General features: G+C 43.7%; 1 protein-coding gene across 16 annotated transcripts in view; it reads left to right on the top strand.

Moving 5' to 3' along the window:
- The window catches only part of CELF4 (CUGBP Elav-like family member 4), a 713,388-nt gene that overhangs the window by 638,205 nt on the left and 47,190 nt on the right, over positions 1-27,993 (top strand). For 6 of the 16 annotated variants that reach the window (XR_013180024.1, XR_013180022.1, XM_077171756.1 and 3 more), the window contains exons 9-12: positions 5,649-5,729; positions 6,744-6,809; positions 8,475-8,555; positions 14,746-14,889. Coding sequence is in view for 14 of the 16 variants with exons in the window: in XM_077171756.1 (XP_077027871.1) it covers positions 5,649-5,729; positions 6,744-6,809; positions 8,475-8,555; positions 14,746-14,889 (372 nt within the window). In the remaining 2 variants the exon portion in view is untranslated. The remainder of the gene's footprint in view (positions 1-5,648; positions 5,730-6,743; positions 6,810-8,474; positions 8,556-14,745; positions 14,890-27,993) is intronic. The other 10 variants (XM_077171764.1, XM_077171765.1, XM_077171760.1 and 7 more) reach the window with 6 other exon arrangements.

The raw sequence follows: 27,993 nt of genomic DNA, 5'->3' as shown, positions 1-27,993 counted from the left end.
TAAAATAAACAAGTGAAGGAATGCACTCATTAAAAATATAATAACAAGTTGCCATCTTCAATTGTAGTCTAAACCACTTTAATGATGCCATGTACTTCCAATGACCGTGCTGCAGCTGTAATGAATGAGGTTGTTTAAGGCAGTTGTGTGAGCCTTCCCGGAGCAAAAGTGTTTCCTCCTCTGATCTGGAAGAAGGTGCCAACACAAATCAGACTCCATGCTGATGTCTTCAGTAGCATCTATGTGAATAATAAATCTCAAGACCTTGAGATTTATTTTTAAAACTGACTTAAACTAAGCCCCAAAACAAGGACTTTAGGGCACCTTAAGAGCTTTTAAAACCTGACCCTGACTTATGTGATCATGTGGCCTTTGGCAAAGAGAGGGAAGTCTGGTCCTGGCTTTGCTGTTGAGTGTTTGTCACCTTGACTAGCCATGTCCACCTGTCTGCCTTTTTGAGTCACCTGTGTCTTTCTTGCTTTGCTATCTGGAAGCTCTTCATTGCCAGACATGTCTCCTATCATGTTTTCACTCAGCATCTGTCTCAGAAGGAATATCTGATTAGGGCTGGGGCTTGGAGGTGAGACTATTAAGAAAATAATAAAGATAACCCTGGTTTCCATGATTGAACTATATGAATTTTATAGAAGGTCCATGTGCTGTCCCAAACAACCACATATAATAGCTGGGGATGCCACCAAAAGGACTTTTTCCTACTAACAGGGTGAAGCAGAGGATACAAAACCCCTGGATTTCTGGGCTCTTTTGGTGTGTAGGGGAAGAGTCAGAGAGACAGCATGTCTTTAACTGAGTGGTGTCCACCCCTAAATGGCAAAACGAGACTATAAAACACCGGATCAGCCTCTGTTTTCTGCCAGATCAGCACATTCTTTCTGTTATTGCAGTTATTGTTGTGTCTGAATACCTAATTAATTACAACAGTAAGCGCTGGCTTCTTTAATCACAGCATCAGCTGTCCTAATCAATCTTAATAATATGGAATCTGTACTATGGCACCCATGAATTTTAATCTACATAAATTTCTTAAGACCTCTCGCAAGCTTGTTGTACGAAATGATATAATTATGGATATAGATTAGGGCTGTAGAGAGTGATTTAAATTGGATTTAAGGAGAAGGTGAATAGAGCCCTCCCACTCAGTTATTTATTTATTTTAATCCTGGCCTTCACATAGATTTTTTTTTCCTATCATTATGTTATTACCCCCCCGTACTGACTGAACAGCACTGCCTCTCTTTGATCGCCCTCCTCCCCCATCCACCTTCCCAAAGGGGATCGTGGCCAAGCTGCAGCTCCTGAGAGAGGTGTAGAACACCCCCAGGACAGTGAGAGGAATGAATAGGTGGGGCAGAGCACAAAGCTGAGGACCCAGCTCACAACATGCTGTTCCAGACCTATAAAAGGAGTATCTGTGCAAAATAGAGTGAGATAGATGGAACCGAGCATGTCAGTCATGGAATGCACAAATAATCAGAAGCGAGGAATGAAGAGAATATCACACAGGAGTAAGATCACTCCTTCAACCTAAGAGAAATCAAAAAGCATCTTAGGAGCCAAAAATGCACCAGGCTCTGCTTTTGTCTTTCAGAAGCACTGGACTCGTCTGGTTTCAGAAAGCAGAGTACTTTGGCTCTCTCTTACCTGAGCTGGGGCAAGGAGGCTGTCCCATAGTCCACTGAGGGCATTTGAAGGCCTCTTTTGCTGGCTCAGGCTGTGACTATCATTCTTTTTCCTCACCAACCCACTCATTTCTATGCAGATCCTCCTGATTTACACCCCTGAATACCACAGAGGACTCCAGCTCTCTGTCCCCTACAACCAATTTCACTTGGGGCACCAATATAGCAGCTTGTCTTGGACAGACTCTGGAGTCAGGCTACTGACACCTCAGGAAGGATTCTTTATAGAATAACACTTCAACCAATTTTATTTATTTTTAACAGTGTGCTTCATTCTTCCACCTCCATCCATTCATTCTCTGACAAAAGCTAAATGTCAGGCCCAACACTAACTGAAAGCCCCTTTAAAAAGTTGGATTTCAATCTAGAGATATATCAGGAGTAAGAAAGTTTCCTGGTATTAATTTTAAAGCACTTGTATTTCATGCTGACTTGGGAAATCATCCTCAGTTTTTGGCATCAGGCAGAGGATTTGGAAAGTGACATTAACGGATCTACTTTCTTTGAAGGACTTGGGAGTTATTTCTTGACTTCTGCCTAATGAATAAGTGCTGCCTTTGTTAAATTTATATTTATGGCCATATAGTAGGTCATTGGCTTGTTTTATGTCTCCAGGTTTATGGAAGGTTATCTGCCATGGTCACCTTGTGGCATCTTGGCCAGGACTGTCTTGCAAAGAGACAATTGTATCTGAGCAGGATTTTTCCCATGGAGATATGGAAATGATCAAATTAATATAGAGGAGATGTCCAGGGATAAGGCTCTTGCCCTGAGCTGCCAAATGAAGTTACTATTAGCATCTGTTTTCATGGTACACCTTTACTTTGCCCTGGCAAGGCCAGATCCTCAGCTCCTGGAAAGCAGCAAGGCCACAAGGACAGCAGTGGGGCTGATGTGATTGATAATTCTCCTGTGGCCTCTCAGGAGCCTCTCTGCTTTTTTTTTTTTTTCCCTCCACCAGCTGATCCTCAGCATTTACATTGCAGCACCTTTAATCTCAGAAATGTCTGTGTGTTGGACATGACACCTCCATGAGTCTGGCCACAAGGAAATCTGTTTCAGATGTTCTCCCTAGGCACATTTGCACAGAGTCAGCACATCCAAGGTCTTTGGATGATGATACAACTTACAGACATACTGGTGCTGGTCCAGAAGCTGCTGTGAGGTGCTCTGTGATATCCATGTCTCTCATCTATATCTCTTATCAGCCCTTATACACCTACTTACCTTGTGTGCTCCTGCGGGCTTGCACCCTGGCACAGACAGCACACAGAGCAGCTGAGGTGTTTTCCCAGCCCTGAATGTTTGTGTTCAACCAATATTTTCAGTATCAAAGAAGACTGGTAAGCTGGATGGGGAAAAAGGGCGACAGAGGCAGGTTAACTCTCCCACTAATGATCTATGTGAAGGCCACCCCGTGAAGTTATGTGTACTTTATGGAGGAGCAGAGCAACCCCACCTGATGGTCTCCTAGTGCTGAGATACAGAAAATACTCATAACTCCCAATCACTTTGAATTTTAGCAAGTGGTGGGCTACAGCCACACCTAACCCCTGTGGTTGATTGACTCTGAATTGTGAACTCCTCATTTAACTGAGCCCTCGATGAACTCCTCATAGGTCATTCATATGTAAGAGGGCTGTCACTTTACAGAACACAGCATGGCCACAACTTCCTCAAATGTCTAATCTGTGTCTTGAGATGCCTGGATCAATGCCAGCTGTTGGCTTCATCCATGCTACAGCTGGGAGCACAGGCAGTTATGCCCTTTGCTAGATCTGGCTCATGTGGCAGGGTGAGCAGCAGCATGAAGATGTGCTCACGGCTGCCCAGGATGCCTTGGCTTCCTGCGAGGGTGTCCAGCCAGCCCTGAAGTCTGTGTCCCTGCCTCTTCATGGGCCAGCACAGACATGTCCACTATGCTGAAGTCACACCTTCATTTGCTGAGTAAACACAGTCTGCAAGCTAAGGAAGGAGAGTCCTTCAGTAAGAGAAGTCATCACTTTAAGAGGTGCCAAGTTAAATTCCTGCTGGTTGCGACTCACCACAACTTTGGCTCTTCCCAAATGGCCAAGGCAGGGTATGAAACTACAAAAAAACAGAGCCATAAGCCTGGAGCTGCTGCCCCCCCAGAGGTGCTTTCAACTCTCCTTTCAAGAGCATCCAGGGATGGTTGGGTCAGTCAGGGCCTGGTGTGTTAGAACAGACACTTAGATATTCTTTTCCCATGAGGAAGAGATTCCCAGGTTGGAGCAAAGCTAATTGTAACCTTCCCACTGGCTTGCATGTGCTGTAAGCCAAGAGGAAACCCCATGCACGACCTGGGTCACAAGGCAGCCTGTGAGAAACACTCAGTTGGATATTACCCTTGGTGGCAAGTCATAAATACTTGGGAAAATAATGAACTCTGAAAGCTTTAGTGTGGAAGGCAGAAAGGCTGCATTTCATGGCCTGTTATCCCAAACACTTTAAATAAATTATTTACCCAGCTCTAATAGTTAACCTTAAAGGTTGGGGATTCTAATCATATATTTCCTAAGCAGTGTACCTTAGTTCTGATGGCCAGTGTGGTTCCAAAGGCAGGTGAGATACCCACAGGTGGGATAAGCAGAGCAGCTCTGCAGTGAGACAGATGGCCATGTCCAGGAGATAGACTCAGCTATAGCTGGCAGGTCAGGAAGCTCCCACACGTGCCCAGATAAGGCAAGGAATAAAGGACACAGGACAGGTCCTGCGTAGTGACCTCTCCTGTGTCAGTGAAGTGCCAGCCATTGCTAATTACCAGCAGGTCAGGGGGCAGAACAATCGTGTCCAAATCAGCCTCACCTGGGGAGGAAGGAAATACTGTAAATGCATTTCCTGAGGAGCAGAGACAATTTCCTCTTCTGTGCAATGAAAGGAGCACAGTTGCCTTTGGGGCAGAGATGGTGGATCCTTTCCTTCACTGCAGTCTGTAAAACCATAGTTAAAAAAGATTTGCTTCTCTCACCAAAGGTTCCCTCACCTTTCTCAGGAGATATCTTCTACCTGACAGGACTTGAAGGGTCTAAGTTATTATGATCCATTCTCCTAAAGGGGTGAGGGAACTGATGTATTACTCAAGTTTTCATAGCTGTTCAGTTTTCTTGTGGAAAAATATGATCAATATTCTGGTTTTTGAGGAAAACAGTTTTAAGCAGAGGTTAAAAAGAATAGACTTTAGTTGGTTTCTTCTTCAAGAATAAAGTAGTAATTTAAAAAATAAAAAAACCAAAAAAAAAAACAAAAAAACAAACAAACAAAAAAAAAACAAAAACAAAAAAACAAAAAAAACCCACCAAAACAAAACAAAAAAACCAAACAAACAAAAAAAAACCAACAACAAAAACAAAAAACCCCCTATTTTCCAAACATTACCTCCATTATTTTCCTGGAACAATTACCCTTTAAAAATGTAGTGTAGAATCTCTAGTCTGCCTGCCACTGACCTCCCACAGGTTTTAATGTATTCTCCTCACACTGTTTTGCAAAAACTGAAAATCCTTACAGTAAGACAGTGGTTTCCCATTTCACATACAAATATATTGAGGGACTTGCCAAAAGTCATCAAGGAAACCATTCCAAGCTAGGACTGCAATCCTACTTATTTCTTCCTATGACTACCCCAGCTTCAAATTCCACATGATCCAGTCATATCCAAAATGAACAGGAGTTTCCAAGCCTTAGCCAGCTGATTGGGTTTGCCACCTCAAATTTTGGTCGTTTCACCATTCCTCCTTGTATTTTGGGAGAAAAGTGTAAGACCTTGCAAGTTTCCATCATGACCAATGGTGATCTTTAAAGTTAAGTTTCAAGCTGGTATTTCTATTTGTAAGAAAACACTTTATCCGTGTTCCTTGGGTATGTAATACTCACGTATGACAACCTCCCCCACACTTTGCCATACAGTCAGTGTCTTTCCTTGGATAGGTGTATGGCACCAGATTTCCTTCCAAGAGGCCCCCACCTTTGCATCCTCCAAGCCTTGCCTCCAGCCACACCTCTGTGCGGGTAAGAAGGAATAAAGGTGGGATGGATGTGGGAAAGTGGCAGTTCCCTAAGGGATCATCCTACGAGGAATAGGTTGGAGGGACTGCATAAATGTAGAACTGTGCAGTCCCAATAAATACAAATTAAAGTTATTAGAAGAATTGAAATATTAGGGCCAAGGTGACATTTGGACTGGAGGTTTAGCCAAGCTTTGCTTTATATTTTTTATTGATGCAGATAAAGAAAGAGCTTATCCAACACGTTTCTCTTTTTTCTCCCTATCAACCAAAGGAGAAAAAGAAAAAAAAAATTTCTTGACTAGCTTTGGTTGTATTTGAGTAATACTTCAAAGTTTCACAAAAATAAACAGTTTTAGTGGGGAGGAATGCACACTTGTAAAGAGAGAAAATACACTTTGAAGCCAGCAAGAGACTGCATGCCTTATGCAGCGATTCACAGCATCCTCCCTGGAGCAGACAAGTGGTGTCCCCCTCCTCTCCATGCAGCTTCTTCTCTCTCACTGGGGGCTGCCTGGCAGCAACACAGTCCTTCGAAGGGATGTGGGGATGACAGGAGCCATTGCTTTGTTCTCTTCTCCTTCCTCCTGCTATGCCCCTGTTGTTTTCTGCTCTGATTGAAAGTTTCATGTGACTGTAGCTGTCACTGAGATCTGAGTTTGCACAGCACCTAGCACAGTGTTAGTCCTGGCTTAAGATGAGGGTTCTTTGGGGTTGATTAGTGCCAAAAATCTGCATGATCAGTGCAGATCCATAATTTAAGCTTAGGAAATGAGGAGAGAGGTTTATTTGTCCTCTGCTCCATCGTCTTAAAGGGTGATGGCTGGGGGACAGAAACGTCTTAGCCATCCTGGGGGGTACTCTGCATTCCTGTCCATAGCGCAAGTGAGCTGCTCCTCTTCCACCCTCAGCCCCTGGGTATGTCTGTTTCATAACACATGTTGATGATAAAAGATAAGGGGAGAGTGCCTATCAGGTTTTAACCCCTTAATTCCTTGTCTCTCTTGTGTCTCCACAGCACAGAGCCCCACTGCAGCAGACCCCTTGCAGCAAGCCTACGCTGGAGTGCAGCAGTACGCAGGTCGTTAGTATTAACACTTTCTCCCAATAAACCTTTCTCTTCTCTTAAGCCATTACCCTCTGAACACACCTCAGGGGGCTGAGGGAAGGGAGGTTTTACCGCTTCAAGGACAAGCTGGGGGCCACAGACTCCCTGATTCAATTTGCACCAACATCAAGACATCCAGGGTGCTCTCTCCCAAAGCAGGCAACCTCCTACCTTTCCCATGGGAAGGCTCCCACTGACCTGCACCCCAGTGAAGCTTCACCTGTAGAACTGAGTCTGGTCTGCCTTAGCACAGTGCACAAGGGCAAAATCAGGCCTCTGTTTTGGAGGCTGCTTTCTAAACCAGGTCTCCTGAGTGCTGCAGCAAGGAGGGAAGATGGGCAGCCAGACCCTGCAGAGCCACTGCCGCTGGTGCCTGGCAGGACATGGAATGCCTGCACACACCCATTTTTTTAGGGTGTGTCTGCTGGCCATACCCCACTCAGTCAGTCTGAGCCTTGCTTAGGAGCTACCCAGACATCCTCCTGCTTCCCAGCAGCTTTCAGCACAGCTCCCTGTGGCTCAGCCTCCTGTCGAGCTGCCCTGTGTGCTGAGCAGCTCCTTTGCAGTTGATGGACTGACACCAGCCAAAGTGACCTGGTGCAGACCACGACCCTGCCGTGTTCAGCCTCCCCTCACGAGGTGTCCATGGCCAGCGTTGCGAGGAAGCTGCCACCCCAAAGTCATTATTTCCTGTGGTAACTGGAGCAATCATGGGTTCCTGCTGAGGAATGGCTATTATCTCGTGTCAGCGCTGTATCTGGAAACTTAATTTAATTCTCCATGTAGAGCTTCATTTGCCGGTGTTTTAGTTATTGTCATTTATTGCTTGTGAGGTTTGATAGATGGGAAGCAACTCAACCCTTTGAGCTGTTAATTAACCCCTCTGCACACACATGGCCCCTATCCTCTTCTCTCTGGTCTTGCAGGCGACCCATACTCTGTATTTTTAGCAGCAAGGCACATCATCTACCATCTGTGGTAGTGAATGGCTCCCCTTGTTTGCTTGGTGGGGGAGCTGAGATGGGGAAAATTGTTTAATTGCTGCTCACTGTTTCCACTGTGTTTGTGTGAGGGAGAGGAAGTCTCTACGGGCATGAAAGAAAATGTGTATCTGAGAGTGTGTGTGCAACTGTGCCTATACAGCCTGTGGGCACATGAAGGGGAAAACACACGTGTGAGCTGGTTTTGTGAGCATGGGAGTTAATCAGGGTGCCAGAGGTGAGGTGGGGAAAGGTGTGCGTGTGCTCTGCACGCAGCTGTCAGTGTGGGCAGCTCTGCTCTGAGCTCATGAGTGGATGTGTTCCTGTCACCAGGTGGAATGGTTGGACATCTCTGCTGGGAGTGGTCTCAGCAGAGCCCCCCTGTTTACACTGCATGTCTGCCCTGGGTGCCACTGCTGATGGAGCTGGAGGGAGGCAGGCAGGGAGGGAGGGAGGGAACTTTGGGCCCTGTGGCACCTCCTGGAGCACAACCATGGCTCTTACACCACACCTCAGGCTGCACGAGATGGCCCTTCACAGAGCTAAAACACAGGGGCAAAGCCCACATCTGGCATGGTGTGTGTGGTGGTTTGGAGTGAAAGCTCCTTGCTTCCCAGCACTGAAATCTGTCCTTTCTTTTTTTCCCTTTCTCTCCCCTTAGCTGCTTATCCTGCTGCTTATGGCCAGATTAGCCAAGCGTTCCCACAGCCACCTCCCATGATCCCACAGCAACAGAGAGAAGGTGAGTAAAAGTGATGTCCCCCTCTGTGACCCCAGCGAGCCATCCCCATCTCGTTGGTTCCCCTCCTCATGCACCTAGAGTGCCCATTAAACACCCAATTGCTTTGAATGCCTGGTCCACTGAGTTTTTCTCCATTTCCATATGTGGCATGGTGTCACTGTCACCAACAGTACTGTGGTGGGCTGCCCATGTGGGGAACTGCTGATGAGATCTCTTCAGTCCCCTGGGAGGAAAGCATGCTGGTGTGCATGGGACATGGAAAGACCAGCTAGCAACATAGCCATGAACACCCAGTGAGGGCCTCTGTTTGAGACAAGCAACAAGAATGCAGATAAAAATGCAATTGTATTGGAATAAAGAGCTTTACGGGGCACAAAGCACGAGGGGCCCTTCATTAAAAGGCAGTAACATCATTTCAGACACCTGCTGTTTGGAGAACAAGGACTTGCTATTTAGAGTAGCTGATCTAGTCCTTTCAGCCTTTCAGCCTCCACTGATAATCTGGAAACATCAGTCACACCTTGCAGAGCACAATCCCTATATCAGGATGAGAACAAACTTGTAGTTAAAGTTCCTATTTCTTTGCAATGACTGTGAGAGTTGCCTGGGTAATCTACTCTACAGGACTGGATGGCTTCACGGAAGACATGAAGAGTAAGGAGAGGTGAATCTACCATTTTTGCATGTAAATGCCTTGGGAGAAAACTGTGCCATGTAATATTTCCTTTACAGTCAGTGGGGAGCAGTGGAATCCTCAGAGGCAACCCACTTGGGTGGTTCCATTCCACTTGTCCTCCAAGGAGAGCTGCTCCCTTTTGTCAAGAAGGAGGGGTATGCTTGCCTGAGTGAGACATTAAAGTCAGGTGCTCCAGCTTAGCAACTCTCATTTTAAATAGTTACATTTTAAATTTTATCCTCTATTAGATCACTAATTCAGACATATTCTATATTATATGTGTTATTATATGTATGTAATTATATTTAATATTTTAATACAGTGTAAGAGTCAAAATGAAATTAATCTAGATTACACCATCAGACTAAAACATTCTGATGATCTAAAACTACTTTGGGGTAGAAATCTCATTTTGTAAGAAAATTAGAAATGTCGTCATTTCCATCTAATTTGGAATTAATTTTTTTCCTATGTCAGAATTTCCTGGGGAACACAACTTCCAGCTCCTGATTAGCTCTAGTACATGTCCCTGCTGTGAGAACAGATGCACAGACCTATCGTATCATTACAGAGATGTTTCCCCCATGCTGAAGGACTTTGCTTTTTATTACTTACTGGGGCTAGATTAAGCACAGGACAAAATGGCGAGCAGATCCTTGCTCAGCACAGCGCTGTGCCAGGAACAACCAGAAGCAGGGGGAAGCTGTGGCACACGCCTTGAAGACCCTCTGCCTGTAGACCCCTGTGTTCACAAGGCATGGTGTGTCTCTGTGGGTTAGGAGTGAGTGTCACCCAGTGGACAAGCTGTCTCATAACTCTGCTCCTTCCTATAAGCAGCTGGCATTGAGAATGAGGATGGCTGGGGGACAGCCACATGAGATGAACCACCAGTCCAGTGCAGGTTGCCATTCCCAGTGTTCCTCATTTTCCTGCAGTGCTGAGAGGATGTGTCTTTCCCTGCTTCTTGGTAGAGGAATATTCTGTAAAGCACAGCACTCCCCTTTAGCAGAGGGTCAAGACCTTCAAGCATCTCTAACCTTAGCAGGAAAACACGGCGAGAGGGAACTCAATAATAACAATAATGCTCAGTGCTGAGAGGAGTATTTTAGGTTTGCAAGGATGTGCACAAACATTGATTCATTAGTGAACCAGCCCTACCACCACAATAACACCAGTGATCACATTGTTAATGACAATCTCGGCTCTCCTCTCCTGGATCCCAGTTGGATAACAAGCCTGGGGACGTTTTGCTGCTGCAAGATTCCTGTAGAGATGACTCATTACTGCCACATGAGCACTGAGGCTGCTGGCAGCTGACAGGGTGCATAGGGTGGAACTGATCCAAAACGATCAAAGCTTAAGATAAAATCTTGATTCAGGCCATGTCAAGCACACAAAACTTGGAGGTAATTTTAAGTCTCTATTACTCATCTTGATGTAGTTTCTGAAACTAGGATGTGCAACTCCTCGGTGCAAGTTTGCAGCTCTTATCTGTGTTGTGTTCAAACATTCTGGGCAAGCAGAAGAGGCAGTGAAATTCCATCCTCTGAGTGTTTGCTGAAGAGGTGAGGTGTGCAGCTAACCAAAGTGCTGCAGCCTGACTTCATACAACCTCGTGGGTTAGCCCACTTTAATAACTGTGGGAAAACAAGCCTCATCACAGCCTTTCCTCACTACATTGTGCTGGGCTGCAATGATGGGTAGCTGAGGTCAGAACAGGTATATGGGGTTCACTTATGCTGAAGGTGGGTCTGCAGCTGTCCCTGTGCTAAAAAACTGACAGTGAGCTCAAGTGTGAGGAGCATGGGCAGAGCAATGGCTCAGGTCCAGCCAAGCCAAACCCACCATGTGGTTCTCTGCCCTCAGTCACTGGTTTTTCAATTATCCAGAACAGTTTGCCTGTAATCTATAGAACATCCATAAACTGTACAGTCCTTAAAGATTTTCTTGCTTTTTTGTCCAAATCAAGGCTAACTGTTCTTCTTGTGTATAAATGAACAGAAATGTATATATGTCATAAAATGTATACATGTCATAAAACCAAGAGCCATGACAGACATCAGTGTTGAAATGAAACTTCATTTTTCCTGATGATGTGTTATGGGGGTTAGATTTGAAGCTACACTACAGCCCTTTTGAAAACAAAAGTAAAGCCTGTCATAAATAATTTTATTATTGTTTTCAGCCCTGAATTGCCAAGTATAGTGATCTCCAATAATCCATTAACTCTGTCCAAAACAAGAACTTTTTCTCCAAAAAGAGAGTTGGAGTCTTTATTAGGATTTTTCCATACCAGCTGTGGTTTTTCTGTTGTTCCTGTATCATGAGAAAGCCCCTCAGAACTCATTGCATTTGTGCACTGAGAACTGACTAAGATCTTTAAAGCATTCTGAGATGAACAAAAGGAATCATAAAATTGTTTGTGTAGGAAGGGACATTTAAGTTCCAGCCACCTACCATGGGCAGGGACACCTTCCACTAGATCAGGCTGCCCAGAGCTCCATCCTTCCAGACCTTGAACACTATCAGGAATGGGGCATCCACAACTTCTCTGGGCTACCTGTTCCAGAACCTCACCACCTTCATAGTAATTAATTTCTTCCTTCTGATCTTGTCCTTGATTTCTTAAAAATATACAAGACAGCCATACACACAAAGACACAGCCTTCTATGGAGTGCCCAAATTAACTTGGATCAGGCAAAAATGTATCCAAAAATAGCTATGAGGGCTGAAGAAGACAGATCTTATTTTGCGAGCTCTTTACCAAGGTCTCTGGCTGTGACAGGTAACTTACAGACTCAACAAAAAATTACAGACAGGTAACTTACAGATTTAACAAAAAATCGCTTGTTAAATTCTAAAGAAAGTAATTTCATATGTGAGGGTGACAAAAGAAATCAAACTACCCAATTTTGGTTTGTTTTTTTCTTTTTTTCCTCAGAAGCAAGTGAAGTTTTCAGCACTGGAAGTTAGGAAAAACCCCTCTAGAGCTGTAAACAAAATGAGTTCAGCCCTGAATGTCTGGGTCAGTAGGGGAAGCCACAGCACAGGCACATTTTAGAGCCAAGCTGGTCTTTGAGATTGGTCCCTGCTTTTTCACACCCTCCCTGGTCTCTTCCTTTCAGTCTCTGAGTCATGTGAGGAAAAGTTGATTTCAAGGTGAACCAAGGGTTGTTGTCTCCTTGAGCCCAGGCTATAGGTGGTGCAGTTAAAGTTGTGTGCCTCCTGGTCTGCCTTATGCCTTGGTAGGTGTTTCTCAGCACACACAGGCAGAATCTCTGCTCATGCACAGCACATCCAAGACCGCAGGAAATGCAGCTGGTATTTTTGAAAGAATTGGCCAGTTTTACAGTGAAAACTGCTGGCTCTGGTGATGTCAGTGGGAATTTTGCCACCGACTGCAGCAAAGCCAAGATTTTACCCGTTTTATTATAATGTGGATCTCAAATCCCACAGCAGAAGTGCTCTGGGGCACATTCAGATGAAGGAATGAATTTTTTCCCTGTTATTCTGGACTGTGGTCTGCTCCTGGGCAGAATTTTCTCAATTTTAACAGACACCTAAGGGGGTTAGTGTTTGTTTAACACTTTCAGACTGTTTCATATCTAGCTTATTATGCCAATAACTCTGCATTGTGCAGAAATGGATGGCAGCAAGGATTGGAAAAATGATAGTTGCCCAGTGAGAAGACTAAAGAAGAGGCAGACGGGAGGTGGGGGGAAGCTGGAAAAGCTTGGCATGAAATAGGGGAGCCTGATTATGGGCCACTGAGGTTCAAAAGTAATTTGGCTAAGCAGATGACCGGGTGCCTAATTAGTTAATTATCCCTCTATACCACTATCCCCCCCATTTGGAAGAAACCCTGTTACCATCCCCATGACCTTTAGGAAATGCACAAGATGCAAAGGATCAGCTGTTCCTTCATGACAGTCCTTTTAGCAAATTAGTGGGGAAAATTGTGCTTAGCAAATATTCATTAGGGCTTCATTTTCCATTAATCCAAAAGGAAATGTGGAGAGCCTGTGACTTCAATCATGCTGAGGCCCAGGAATTTTAATGAGCTTTAAATGGGCATCTGCCAGAATCCTGACTTCGCCGTACTTCTCTTGCCAGCCGGGGGGATGAGTAATGGGTAATAAAAGGTGGGAGCATCTAGACGAACTCCTCTCCCTAACAGGAAAGGCAAAGTTGTAATTTGCTGTGTTATGACACTGTAATTATGCCCTGATGAAGAAAACGAGAGTATTAAAAAACCCTCTCCTTCCCCACACTATGCCCCAGACGTAAAAAGGGGAAAGTTGACTGAGTCAGGTCACAGGACTGTAGGCACATGGGCGAAAGGGAAGGGGGAAACCCTCCTTCTCTCTGACCTCTAACCCTTTTGGCAAAGGGCACACAATGTATCCCCTTCATCTCGGTCCCTCTGAGTCAAGCAGAGCTGGAGTTACCTGTCGAGGTCAGTGCAGAGCTGGGCAGCAGCTGGAAGTACCTTTAGAAATAAAATGATGAAAAAAACAATCCCTGTCTCATCAAACCATACAGTTTTCTGCTATTGAACACTGCAAAGGTTTTAAATGTTTAATTTTCTTTAACAAAACCACTTGGACACACCTTTTTGACTGTTGCTCGAGGACAGCGTGCATAAAAATAAAAGTCAGGTTGAAAATATTTATTACAGGCTATTTGACAAGAGACAAGTTTGCCTTCTTCTGCCCCAAAATACAATTTCAACAGAATATTTTTTGAGGGTCTCTACTTTAATTTCATATTCCAGCTAAAGACACCTCTCTAGATGTTTTCCAGAACACCCTCTGAAATTGGCAAGAGTACATGTTACAGGATTGAGGCAAAAAAAGCCAATCCATCTTGTCTAGTAATTTGGACTTAAATCCACCTAAAATCTCTCCTGCAGAATGCTCTAGAATGGAGGACATGGCCTAACTGTCCAGATCTGTGGGAGTCTTCAGGCTGATTTGAGCTGGGGGGATGAATGTAAAATTCTACAGAACAAGATGAGCCTGTGGGTTTGTGCATATATTTCTGCTCATTATCATCATTTGTGTGATGTTATTGTCATCACACAGATTCAAGAAGGATAATGAAACTTCTGCATGCAGACACTGGGAAGAGGCAAGGGATAGTGTGGGTCATCCAAAACTCTGCAGATTAAATAAGGTTATGAGGAACAAATAAAATCTATGAACCATATTCTTTCATTCTCTGTGTTCTTACTCCTCCATTCTGTTCTTTCCATGGCCACATGTGCTGGTGCATTCCTCTCTCTCTAGATTTTATCCTGGTTTCCTGGGAAAGCTATTGAAGTTACCATAGCCTCTAGGTGACTTTTTGAGTTCCTGGTCTTCTACTTTGTCCACTCCTCTGAGAGTCTACAGGCTGCTTCCTAGCGTGACCACTCACCAGTCAGAGAGAGAAGATGCCAAAATAAATCTCCACCGTGTGCTTTCTCGTGTCCTATTTCTCTTCATTCATGGGTCTTCTTTTTCTCTTGATAGGACCAGAGGGCTGTAACCTGTTTATCTACCATCTGCCCCAGGAGTTTGGGGATGCTGAGCTGATGCAGATGTTCCTGCCTTTCGGTAATGTCATCTCCTCGAAAGTGTTTGTGGATCGGGCGACAAACCAAAGTAAATGCTTTGGTGGGTAAAGATAACAAAACAATTAGATTCATCCAGGAAAGGGCTTTCTCTGAATACTTTACCTTTCAAACTGCTTTCTTTCTGCTTAAGCTTTATGATTTCTCTCAATTTACTCCTGTCAATACTTTCCCCCTTCCTTCTTTCTCTCCTGATTGTCTCATGCTCAGAGTTGTGTGTGCTGCTTAGAGGTCAAGGTTTGGCATCTCACCAGCAGCAAGATTCTGCAGACCATGGGGTCAGAAAATACCCCACATGTAAAGGGAGGTGGGGAGGGTGCAGAAAAGACTAAAGCAACTGGAGCAAAATGGAGGAGGCTGGGCATAGGTGAAATTCTGAGATTAGCAGAGGGATCATGTTGCAGAAGGGGAATTTCTGTATCTAAGGCAAAGGACAAACAGGCCCTGGGGTTGAAGGGAAGACAGAGGTGTAGGGTCAGCTTTCCTACAGCTGTGATGCATTAGACTGCAAGGGGGTAAGAGCCAAGCCTCTGCTGAGAGCCTGCTCTCCTAGGGGCTGATGGCTGCTTGGTAGATCACATTCAGACATGTTCTGACCCAGTGGACCTGAGGCAGCACCCCAGCAGATAGAGATGGGCCAAGGTAACCTGTGCTTCAGCTGACAGCCTGTGCTAAGAGGCTGGGTTTGAAAGCTGCACCTGGCTCCCACAGCTCTGGCCTCTCTGCTGGCTGCACCCCACCAGCTGGAGCAGAGAAGGAGCAGAGCCCGGAGCCGCCTGTGAGCCCCAGGCAGGGACACCCTGAGCTGCACCCACGGTGGGAGGGCTCAGCCAGCCAGCAGCCATGGAGTGATGCATGCATGGGCTCTCACTGGGATACCACCCTTTGCAAGGTTGGGACTCTTAAGGGTCCCTTTTGGCAGCGTGGTAGCAGGGGGACCCTGCCACATTTGATCCCATACACCTGGTAGACAGAGGATCTCTCACAGCCCTGTGCCCACCACTGGGATCTGTAATTTTTGATTCTCTGCCATCCTGCACCTCTTGCATACCCTCCCTGGGAAGTGCAACAGAACAAACTATTGCTTTTCTTTTCCTGTTACTGCAGCTAATGTGGATTCTGTCTCTCAGGCAAACTTCCAGAGTTAAGACTCATTGGAGTTTTCATTTGATTTTAAAACCACTCTCAATCTCCACACTGTACTTTCTTTCCATGCTGCCTTCCCCTTTCCCCTCCTGAACAGCTCACTTCCCAAATCTCTTCCCTCATCCCTTGCTACCCACAGCGCATGTCAGAGAGAACTCCAAGAGTTTTGTGCCCTTTCTCTATGCACAGTTTCTCCTGCCCATCCACAGAGGGTCTGAACAGGCTATTTTCCCTTTTGTTTGAAGGAACCCTGATCCCTGACGAGAGGGACACAGCCCTCCCAGTCACCAGGAGTCTCTGGGTTGCTGCACTCTCCAGCACTAGAGGAATGAAGGACAAAGAGTCTGGCGTCCAGGGCAGTTGGCAAATTCAAATTAGAACTCAAAACTATGAATTAGCCCCAATGAATACAGACCCCATTTGCTTTTTATATACAAATTATACATATATACATATATGAATCTCACAACAAGTTGAGCAGACCAGCACAGCTCTAGGTGACACTGAAAGTGACGCTCAAAGGAGATCCACAGATTGGAAACGGACCTTTGGCAATGGAATTTTCAGCTGTGTTTAGAGGAATTCTGGGCCTGGTTCTCCACATAAAGTAGTAAATGGCAGCCTTCTGGACAGCTGGGAGCCTTATGCCCACTCAGTTCAAAGACTGATGGCTACAAGGCCCCACGAGGACACGACACACACCCCATTTGCGGGCAGGGATTTGGGGCTGCTTCAGAGGTGCTGTGAGATCAAGGCTGAGAGTTGAGCAGGAGCTGAGGGGTCTTAGCAGAAACTTTTCTTGGGTTTTACTTGGAGAAACTAAACATCAGCTTGTTGGGTGAAGTGAACTCCAGAACTAACTGTGGGATATTGAAGGCTAAAATAGGGAGATATTCCTTTGGAAGTGTTGACTCAAGCACACAGACAAGCAAAAGAAGGAATTAAAGATTGCTGGTCTTAGTCACCTTAATCACCTTATATCTGCTTCTGAGACACAAATACCAGGTCCAGTCAGTTTGGGATCCCAGATGTCAAATCTCTGGATTTCTCCTAGTTTTCCATAGAGCTGAGTGCCTGCTGTGACTGCTGGTCTCAGACAAACATGTCAACTAATCTTCCACATCCACCACCTCCAGAAGGATAGAAATAACAGAGGCACAGGTAGCTAACTATCACAGGTAGGTTACGTTGCTTTTCAAAACTTCCCACCCTCCTGACCTTCAGATTTAAATCAATGTAAAAATGTAAAAGTTATAAGAGGAAATCAGGCTTTTCAATTGTTTTGCTAAGTCTACTGAAACTGGCATTTTTGTTGGGGAAATAAATTTAAATAAAAAAATAAATTACTTTTTCCTAAAGGAAAATAAGAGATTTTATTAACTTTGAAAGTAAGAAAATTCCTTCTTTGCTGCTAAAACATTTCCCAAAACTCAACATGTAAGAACACAGCATTTGCATTCTATTTCACTTTTTTTTAGTGCAGCTAGAGCTCTCCAACTGCTAGCCTGGGGGGACAGTTCTGTCTGGCCCCAGAAAGATATTCCACTATTATATGACCTTTTAAAATATATCTGCTAAGCAGATCCCAAATAAATTGCTGTAACAGAGTTTAGCCCCAGGTTGTCGAGAAATTGTCAAGAAGTCCTGCTTTAGACAAACTCTAAAAATTCTATGGAGAAAAATGTCACCATGTTTTTTTCCACAGGAACAGAAAAATCTTTATTTGACGCCTTTGTCTTGCTGTTGAACAACCTGTAAACAGCTGGCAGAAACTGAACAAGTCAGTAGAGCAGCATGTCAAAATAGAATTGTGGAGGTCCGCAAGGATGATCAGGGGGTGGGGTCACCACTCCTATAAAGATGGGCTGAGAGAATTGCAGTTGTTCAGCCTGGAGAAGGCCCCAGGGAAACCTGACACCACCTTCCAGTATTTAAAGTGGCTGCAAGAGAGCTGAGATGGACTTTTTACAAAATCATGTACAGATTAAAATTAAAGAGGGGAGATATAGCTTAGCTATTAAGAACAAATTCTTGACTGTGAGCATGGTGAGGCCCTGGGACAGGCTGGCCAGAGAAGCTGTGGATGCCCCATCCTTGGAAGTGTCCAAGGTTAGGTTGGGGCCAACCTGAAGCTGGGACCAACCTGAAGGTGGAAGGTGGAAGGTGTCCCTGAACAGGGCAAGAGTAGCTGGAACTTAATGAATTCAAAGGTGCCTTCCAACCTAAACCATTCTATGATTTTTTTTCCCCTTATTATTTGCATCTGAATTCTTGCCTGGATTTTGAACACAAATTTATCTCTTTTTTCCACTACTGGCAGGATAGTGTTGGTGCAGCTATAGAAGCGTTAGGAAGAAAATGAGATCAGAAACAAACCTTTCTCCTGGTTTTCGGAGCCCATGAGCCTGCAGAGAGCCACTAGCACCTGCTCATGCTAAAGAAACCATAGTGTGGACAGCAAGCCTTTGACATTCTCAATTTAGAGGCCACTGCCTCCTGGCTGACAAAGAGTAGTGAGGAATGCCAGCTACAGCGAACACCAATACCAGATATAAAATGTGAAAGTGCTCAGAGTATGTCTGTTGTTTGCCCTAGCAGGACTGCCTGCTCTACCATGTAAGGCTGCCTAAGAAACAGCCCTGACTTCTCACTGAAAAAAGTCATTTAGTCTGGGAGGCTTCTTTGCCTATGACTTTTCTTCTGCTGCACACATCCAGGCTACACCCAAATCCTTCTCATTTTCTCTTGCAATTTTTCAAACCTCTGGCTTCTTTTTTTCTCCTGTCCCTGTCCTGATGCAGCTGTAAGATGGCCAAATGCAGAACCATCCTTGTCCTTCCCATTCACCAACAACCTGTGTATCCCCATGACCTAAGCCTCCATCACTGGCCATATCTGCATCCCCTTGGGTTTCTCCTCAGGCACTGTCCTGTCCCCATTCTTGTATTCAGACTCAGTGATTTCACCTTCACAGGTTCTGCCCTTCTCTCTCCTCTCTCACTGGTTCTTCCCTCAATGCCCAGCTGACCCTGTAGCCTCTGCCCACACACTCCTTTTGCAGCCAGCATGTTTTTCCAACTGGGCTGTGCTGTCAATTCCCAGTGCAATGGCAGGGCCACAGAAGGGCTCCTCTCACTCAGAGCAAAATTAGCAAAATTACACTTAGTTGGACACTCCTTGAAGACTCCCATTCTCAGAGTGGGCTGGTCTAGGAAGACTTGCACAGAGGTAAAGTGTGCTGCAGCCTGAATGTCAACATCTGCAGGAGCCCAGAGTCTGTGTCTGCACAAGTGAGCATTCACACTGGGTCTCTCACATTCCCACTACACGTGTGCCAGTTATTCTGTGTGTAGGTGTGCTGAATGTCAGAGGATGTGGATTACATCTTCGTGCTGGTCTCAATGGTTCTGGTGATAATTCCCCTCTCACTTATGTAGATACTTTAAATGTGAGCAGTTTGTGTACAAGGCTAAAAGTGAACTCCAATAAAACAACGCTGTTGAGGCTGCTAAGGCAAGTAGGCAATGTGAGAAGGGCAACTTTTCACCCTGCCCACACATGGCTAACTCTGCCTCTGTCATAGGGTGACGCTGCAACACAGCCCAGCAACACTCACTGCTGTCTCATAAAACACATCTAAAGAAAGCACTTGAAGACATTAAGTTAGTGAAATACAGAGACAGACATATTCTAGAAAAACGTCTTAACGGAGAATTGAGCGAGCAAGACAGGTTTAGGCAGTAATAATTAGGAAGACATGTCAGAAATTAGGAAAAAGAGAATACGGATGGAGAAGCAGAGGTCAAATGTTTATCCCAAAGTGTCAAATAAGATGTAGCTAAATTAAAGCTGGAGGAATCGCCTCACTGGAACACTTGGTGTGCTCCAGTCACCCCTTTCTGAGAGCAATAAGCACCTGGATCTGCCAACTTTTTGCACACCATTGAGCAGCAGACACTGTCAGGCCAATTCTGCTCCATGTCCCTGCTTTGTCCCCTACATGTCTCCTTGGCATGTGCCTCTTCTTCATACCCATTGCTGTAGCAGTTTCAGTTTCTCTCCATGGGACAGTGACTCCAGAAGGCTGTGAACAACCTGTCTTATTCCCAGAGAGATGCTGTGGTTTCCCTCCACTCAGCTTGACATGCTCTGACACCACAGGTGTAAGCAAACACAAGTGGCATGTGTTTTTCTCCTTTTTTGCACATTCCAGATGCACTTTCACATCAGCAAAATGTCCCAACCCTTTTTGAAATGTCCCACATTAAACAAAACAAGGAGCATTCCAGCTTATAAACTGCACAGGCTTCTTAGGACCATAGGTTTATATATCCTAAAGGAAATATCTTGTTTGACTCCTAGTACAACATGAACATTGATTGTTTCATTCCAGATTCCTGCAGGGAGTGCATTTGAAAGTTGCTAATGGGCCACCTCATTTGGAAAAACATCCAGCCTTATATGAAGATGCCAAAATAGAGAAAATAACATCACTTGATGAGGGTCATAATAGTTAATTAAGTTTGCTGTTAAATAATTCTATTCCCTACTAAACTCCTCCTAGCTTATGAAAAGAAACTGGGGAGACAAAGGAGAGAGATTAAAAGTGAGAAAAGCAGTGAGGAATGAGAGCTGAACACAGGAGGGGGTGAAGCTCGGGAGAAGGGCTGAGGGATGGGCAGAGCTTGTATCCTGTTATTAAAAACATGCTGTGGCAGTTAAATGCTGCAGTGGGGTGGCAAAAAAGGCGGAGTGGGAGATGCAAGGCAGCAGGCAGGTCGTGATGATCTACAGAGTTTCAATCTGGAAGCTGAAATAGAAAGAAGGAAGCTGTGTCAAGAGAATAGGACACTGGCAAAGCTGTACAGGGCCCTGGGACAAGGGGCATTGCACATTAGGTCTAAAGTGCATTGGCAGCACTCCACAAGACATAGGAGTGGAACAAGGGACCCTGAGGTACATTAGGAAAATATTGTTCAGCACCTGCTGACAATGTGCCTCCAATATGCACTGCCAAATATGGCAGTTTCTCATTTAATAATAAAAAAAAAAATTAAAAAAAAAAAAAGGTAACAACTCTCCTTGGGTTCATCCAGGAAATGAGCAGGTGCAGAAGTAAGGTGTTGTAAAGGAAAGAAATTCTTGTTGATGTTCATAGCCCATATGGGTGATCACAGGTCAACCTAGCTGTTAGGATTGAGCTCCCCTTCTTGGAAAAGTACACTGACTCCTTTGCAGAGGTCTTTAGTATTCATGGATGAGGAGAGTTATTTATCAGACAAAAGGTTTTTGGGGTTTCTTTTCTGAGTCTTCTTTTGGTAAACAGGAAATTCCCACCAAATAGATGCATTATTAGGAAGGTACTGAAAGTACTGGTATCAGTACTATGATTAAGTTTGATTCATTTTTTTGTTTTTAGTATTAACCTGATTTCAAATTTCCCAAGGAAGTCTCTACCTGATCCTTTCTCCCTGTAGCCCTTTGAACTGGGCTCTGTCCTTTTCTGTGACAATACATTTTGTTTCAGGTTTTCTGGAAAATCTGTTTGTCATTCCCATATGGCTACAGCCTACAGATCCCAGCTCAAAGAGCAATGGAAGAAGCCACTCACTTGAGTGCCACAGCTGAGACAAACCAGAAATTATTTTCCAGGCACATTAAGCATGTCTGACCCCTGGTATGTTTCATTTCAGATCAGCACTGGTTTGTTGTGGTCCTCTCCACTCTGAAGGACCTGGCACAGCCAGAGAGCCTCATAAGGAGGGACTCATAAGGTGTGTCCAACTAACCCAAGGGGAGGAGGACACCCCCAGGGGGATGCTTTGAGCTCTCAGAGAGAAGGGGAAAGAGACATAAAAGTTTAATATCTGCTAGCCTATTCCAAAGCAGCCATGCTCTGAGATTTCAGGTCTGCAGAGTGAGGATGGAACTCTTCCAGCTGATAAGGAAAGAGTTGTGTGAGTAAGAAAGAGAAGGAGCTGTTCATCAAACTCGCTGTACAGCACCTCCAGCCATTGCAGTTGGCTGGGGGAGGCTTTAGGGGGAGGAGGAGGAGCGGGAGAAGTATTAGGGCTGTGAGCCACTATTCATTTACAAACTATAATTAATTTGATGTTTAGATTAATTTCTGATGCACTCTCAAAGGTGCACTGAAAGCATTTTTCCTTTATTATAATGTTGATTGCTTATTGGGGAGATAAATCTAACTGTCAGTTATGCACTGACTTACCAAAACTTTCAGACCAAGCAAGCATGTATGCATAAGGAACAGCTGTTTGCAGCTCTCCAGTTAAAGGGACAGCTCTGTCTTTTCCCAATAACTTACATTACAGAAAACCTATATATTGTACACAGGGACTTCTGCTTTCTTTTGTAGCTCAACAATTTATTAGACAAGAATATGTGAGCAGAATCTATCTTCTATTTATCTGGATGTCCACGTGTCTATCACTGTTCTATCCATCTTCCCCCACAAGTGATAAAGTCTACCCAGATTTTTTTTTTTTTTTAAGTTATGGGTATGTGTGTACATACCTACTCACATGCACACTTACACCATCATTTTAAATGCTCTTTCTCCTGGGGTAAATAGATGGAGGAACTCATTACTGCAGGGTCATTGTGGCTCCTCCTTTACTGACTTTCAAAAAGGAAATGGTCACTATCTGACTAATAGAAGTAACCAGAGTTGAGTTAAGACCAGAAGAGGAGTTTTAGTGCTACTTTGATTCCTGTCAGAAGTTTCTGTTCAGAAGTCAGAATAATGACCCCTCCAAAGGACAGGCCCATTCCTGAACTCAAAGTGATGGATTTGCAGAGTGCAGACTCTACACCTCCTTCTCTTGTGGGACTGCAGACCCACTAGAGCATTTTGTCAACACATGGCATCTGGGTTTATTTTTTGTTGTCCCGAGATCTCTGATACAAGGAAAATTCAAGCTGTAGAGTGAGTGGATGAGTCTTGATCAGTCCATGAGCCATTCTTCAGCTTCCTTATATCCACCCATTCTGCCTCATCCACTGCACGGGTCTGCTCTTCACAATCTTGAAGTCTGTTGCCTGGTTGGTTACTGAGCAGCTGTTCAATAGATCCTCACATCTTCATGCATGGCCCCACGCCTTCCTTTTATCTGATACTCAAACTCTGCCATGAATATGAATTTATTTTTATTTCCTCATCTGTTTTCCTAAGACTTTTCCCAGCAGAGCATTTGAGAGGTTCACAGAGCTAAGTAATGGCGTTTTGCTGGTGCTCCTGGTGTCCTCATTTCACCAAGGGGGTGATGAGGCAGAGAAATATCCAAAACTGTTTCTTGATCTTGGATTCCTAATCTCAGTTGCCACAAGCCTGATCAGTCTGTTTACCTGCTTTGTCTAAGAATTTAGCATCATTCAGAGCATGTTATGTTTTTGTCTGCTTCAGATGCAGGTATAGGCAGCAGCCTTTCTGCCAGTGAAATTTCAGCCCATGCACCAAAAGAAGAGGAAAACCCAGTAAACCTTCATCCTCACTGAAAACTAAAGAGCTTCATACATCTCCAAAAACACTCTGACACAATTTTACATGTATTTTAACATTTGTATGCCATTATCTCAATTTGGGAAATGACAATTAAGCCACAGCTGGACCTTGCTTGGGCAGGACTCAGCAATGGCAAGGGACAGGAGCACCCACTTTTGAGAGAGAGCAGAGTTTAATGACATAGATTCAAGTCATGGTGTACCACTGGCACTCAGAACCTGCTCTATTTTATTTAATAGTTAAAAAACAGCCTAGAGGTCTTACTAAAGGAATTCTGTGATATATTGTATACTTAGCATAACTGGGATGTCATAGTAGAAATAGGGACAAATTCCAGTTTTCCAAGGCAACATCTGCTTGTACAACTACAAAACCATCCTTTCCCTGCCTTATTTACTGTCTAAATTCCAACACTTACATTAACAAGTCTGATACATTGCCATTTTCCTTGCCCTGTTATGTTATTCATTCTCGACAGTAATTAAAACAAGGATGCCATGAAAGAGAAAAATACAGAAATGTGTGGTTAGAAGCAATGCCTTTATGCATATACAAAGCAATACAGAATTAAAATTTTATAGGTAACATAATTTCTTGCATTTCTAAATTGAGTACTTAATTTTGCAACCTTATCGTTGTTTCAATTTATGGTTGCATGTGATATCTTCTCTTTTTAAGTAAGTAACTCTAAATCAAAAACTCCTCAGATAAGATTAGCATCTTCAAATAGTATATATTGACATATTCAAAAGCTGTCATCAGGGTAACAACTTGCAGATCCCCATAAAAACAGGTGTATCATTCTTAATGATGAAATTTTTGGTTTCATCTGTAACAAATCCCCAAAAACAATTCAGCATCAGCACCGCTCTCCCCAGGGTGGATCTGTCACATCACACATATAAAAGTATTTACATGATATATATATTATATAAGATATGCATAGTTATTTACATTATGCATGTACTACACATACATTTGTTCAATAACAAATATAAAAACTTGCAGACACAGTTGTTATTGAAAACAATGAAAATTGCGGAACAATTGTTTGAATTTTAGCAACCCACTCCAATGCTTGCTGGCCTTCAAGGTGAAGAGTTTTCCTTGTGTTCAGTCTGTAGCTTTGCTGTTCTAATTTATGTCCCCTGTCTCTCATTCTCCCACCATGCACCTCTGTGAATCATATCTCAAGTTGGAAGGGACCCATAAAAATCACAGAGTCCAACCCCTGACTCCTCCCAGAACTACCAAAAATTCCTGTGGTTGAGAGCATCATCCAGATGCTCCGTGAACTCTGACAGGAAACAGATTTTCTTCCTTTTGGACAGCATGACCTAAAAATCTGATTGTGTTCTGACCATTTAAAGGTGAAATTAAATGATTCTCCTAAAAATAGGTCTCTACAGACCCGTTAAATCCTTCTCTAGAAGGGTCTTCAGAAATCGTGAAGCCTTTAGCCAGGTCTTTGTGCATCTTCTGACATGGCTAAATAGGTTTCAGAAGGATTATTGTTTTGCCAGGTTTTTTTAAAATTCTAATGAGAGAATTTTTGCTACTGGGTTTTTGAATTTGATGCAAAAGACACATTTTTTAGGGGTGGCTCATATTTTCACCCCATCCATTATAATTAAGAGCTCTCTACAAACCACTAACATATCATGCTGTTCTCAGGTCTTTAATTTTTCTGTTCAAAGGCATATTCAAAACCACGTTTTCAAAATATATTTATATTCCTCTTAGTTCTGTAATTAAAACACAATCCTATTTTCCAGTCTTCTACCCAAGGGTGTATCAAGAGCTCAGATGGGTCACTGGGCAGAGGCCCCAGAGCCAGTACTAGATCAGGATTTAGTAAATCATAGTGTTATGATTCAGGTCCCATAGATTGAATGCAGCTATTCTGAGGAGCTGCAGGCTGTTCTTCACTCTGATCTCCAAAATTCAGGCCTTTGAAGGCAACTAATGGTGAACATTCTGCTGGCAGATCCACAGGAATTTATCAGCATCTCTGCTGTAATAAGACAGTTTTTCTTTCCCATTGTTTTTGGGAAAAGAAGCCAGACAATCATTTTCTTGCCCTTTGGGGGTGGTTGAAAATGTGGAGGTTTTACAATGGCAGTGAAAGTACCACAAATGTAATAGCTGGTTGAATCTGGAGATGTTATCCTCCAGTTAAAATGTGCACAATTCTTTATTTTCTACTCTTTCTACCCAGCATAGGTCAGTGCCAGTTCACAACCTCCTGGTCAAGATGTTGAGAAATTTTCTCTTTTCCTTTCCTTTCCCAATGACTCACTGCATATGAGGAGGTTTGTTTTCCTGTTGAGTTCACTTTTAGTTTGGTTAGCTGTTTTTCACACAGTCGCCTCCATAGAAAGTAAAATATTCCTTCAAAAATCACGGCCAAAAACTGTTCATCGCCGCTTCTGGCTTCTGAACAAAAACTTCCAGGCTGCTGCACAAGAGAAGCTTCAGGCCTTTCTGTCTCTGTTGGGTTGTCCCAAAGTACCCATAAAGAGGTATCAGGTGTTCAACATCCAGCAGGGAAGGGGTGGGTAGTTGTCCATCTGAGCAATGGTCAGCAGAGCAAGATGGGAAGGTTCTGTGCATTACTGCACCAAAAAGGGGTTTATTTCGGAGGTTCCCTGGGACATGAGAGAACTGCTAAAAAATAGTGACTAGTACAGCTCATAGCTCACCTTTCCGACAGGATTTCCTGGTTTGTTTGGGTGTTTTGGTTTTTGGATTCTTCTTCTTGATCAGTCCAGGAAGGAATTTTATTACTTACCTACTACAAAATATTTTCAAGAACAAGGTCACTTTTTATGGTACTTGTCTCTTATAGATCAAGAAGGATGACTGGTGATTTTAGCAGTTGCCTTGTTCATACATGGCTTTTTTATCCAAAAGTCACAAATTAAGCAGGATCCAAGAGAGAATCGGGGAGCAAAGAAATTGGATTTAGATGAAAAACAGATTGTGACATAGCTGGTGGGAGGTTCAATAATTATTTTCATCTGGTTTATATTGCAAACTTCAACAAAACAAATGTAAAAATAGCCTTAATTTTGATTCAATAACAATCTCAGTGCATCCTTAATTCAGCATCAGCATCTACTTAGAATCTGTACAAAACCTACTTTATACTCATCCTTTATTTCCAGTTTCACATTGGAGAAGAGCACGTATCTTCAAAGGTTCACCTGCTTTTTTCAACCATGTGATTTCCCCCATAAACCTTATTCTGGCACATGATGACATCAGATGTTTTCAAGGAAGGCTCAGAAAACAAGTCAAGAAGAATTCTATCCATTTCTGAGAGCATTTAGGAAATAGCTTCAGTCCTACACATCATTCAGAAAGAGGACAAATACTATTTAGTCATCTACACATGATTCTTCAGTGGCTGTTTGTGCCTTGTGAGGAACATAATAATCATCACCTGGGCTGGAACATCATGTTTTTTATAGAAGAACCACAGTGGTTTTTGTCCACAGCAGACATGTATGCATACTGGTCCAGTGTCTGTTTCATGGGCTCTCCAAAAAATGGCTGAAGCCTCAATCCTTCACTTCTTCCATCAATTCATTGGATGGTTTCAACTCCTACTTAAAAGAATAGGTAGAACCACAGTCCATAGCATCAGACAAGTAATTGCTCATCCTTTAGAAAACCTCTGTTTACAGGAAAAAGAGAAGTTTTAATCTTTACTCCACTTTTATGATGAGAGATCTGTTGTGGTTTTCTCTATGAATTTTTTACTCCCTTTTATCTTTTTAGAAAAAGTTAGTCCTGATCATGTGCCCAGATGTATATATGAGCCAAAACCTTGGATCACAGAATCATAGAATTATTTGGATTGGAAGGGACCTTAAAGATCATCTCGTTCCAGTCCTCTACATTTTCCACCAGACCAGATTGCTCCCAACCCCATCCAACCTGGCCTTGAGCAGGGATGTGGCACCCACAGCTTCTCTGGGCAATATGTGCCAGAGTCTCATCCCTCTCACAGTAAAGAATTTCTTTCATATATATAATCTAAATTTCCCCTCTTTGAGTTTGTACCCTCAGATCAGATCTGACCATGCAGTTTTAAAATTGTCAAAATCCTAGTCTAATCTAGAGTCTTACCCTTGTGCTTTCAACATGAGTCATGACAAGAATTTTCCTATGAAAAATAATCAAACACCATACAGATTATGAAAGAGAAGACTCGTGGCTAGAGTAGTCCTTCTTGGTCTAAATGACCATATTCAGGGTCAGCATCTACAGCCCTCTGATTTCAGAGGAGACACTGCTTCTTCTGCCTGGATATTTCTCCATCTCGAGATCTTCCAACAGGCAATGCACAAAACCAGGGACCAACTTCTCTGCACACTCCAGCTCACACTGCTGCAATGTGGAGAGGCAGTTTCATGCACAGGAGGACAGGAAGGCGACATCAGGAAGATACTTGTGTATTTCAAGCTACCTTCT

This window comes from Agelaius phoeniceus, chromosome Z, assembly GCF_051311805.1.
Source record: "Agelaius phoeniceus isolate bAgePho1 chromosome Z, bAgePho1.hap1, whole genome shotgun sequence".
NCBI classification, from domain to species: Eukaryota; Metazoa; Chordata; class Aves; order Passeriformes; family Icteridae; genus Agelaius; species Agelaius phoeniceus.
Note: the sequence above shows the minus strand (reverse complement) of the source record. Positions and strands in the feature narration are given on the sequence as shown.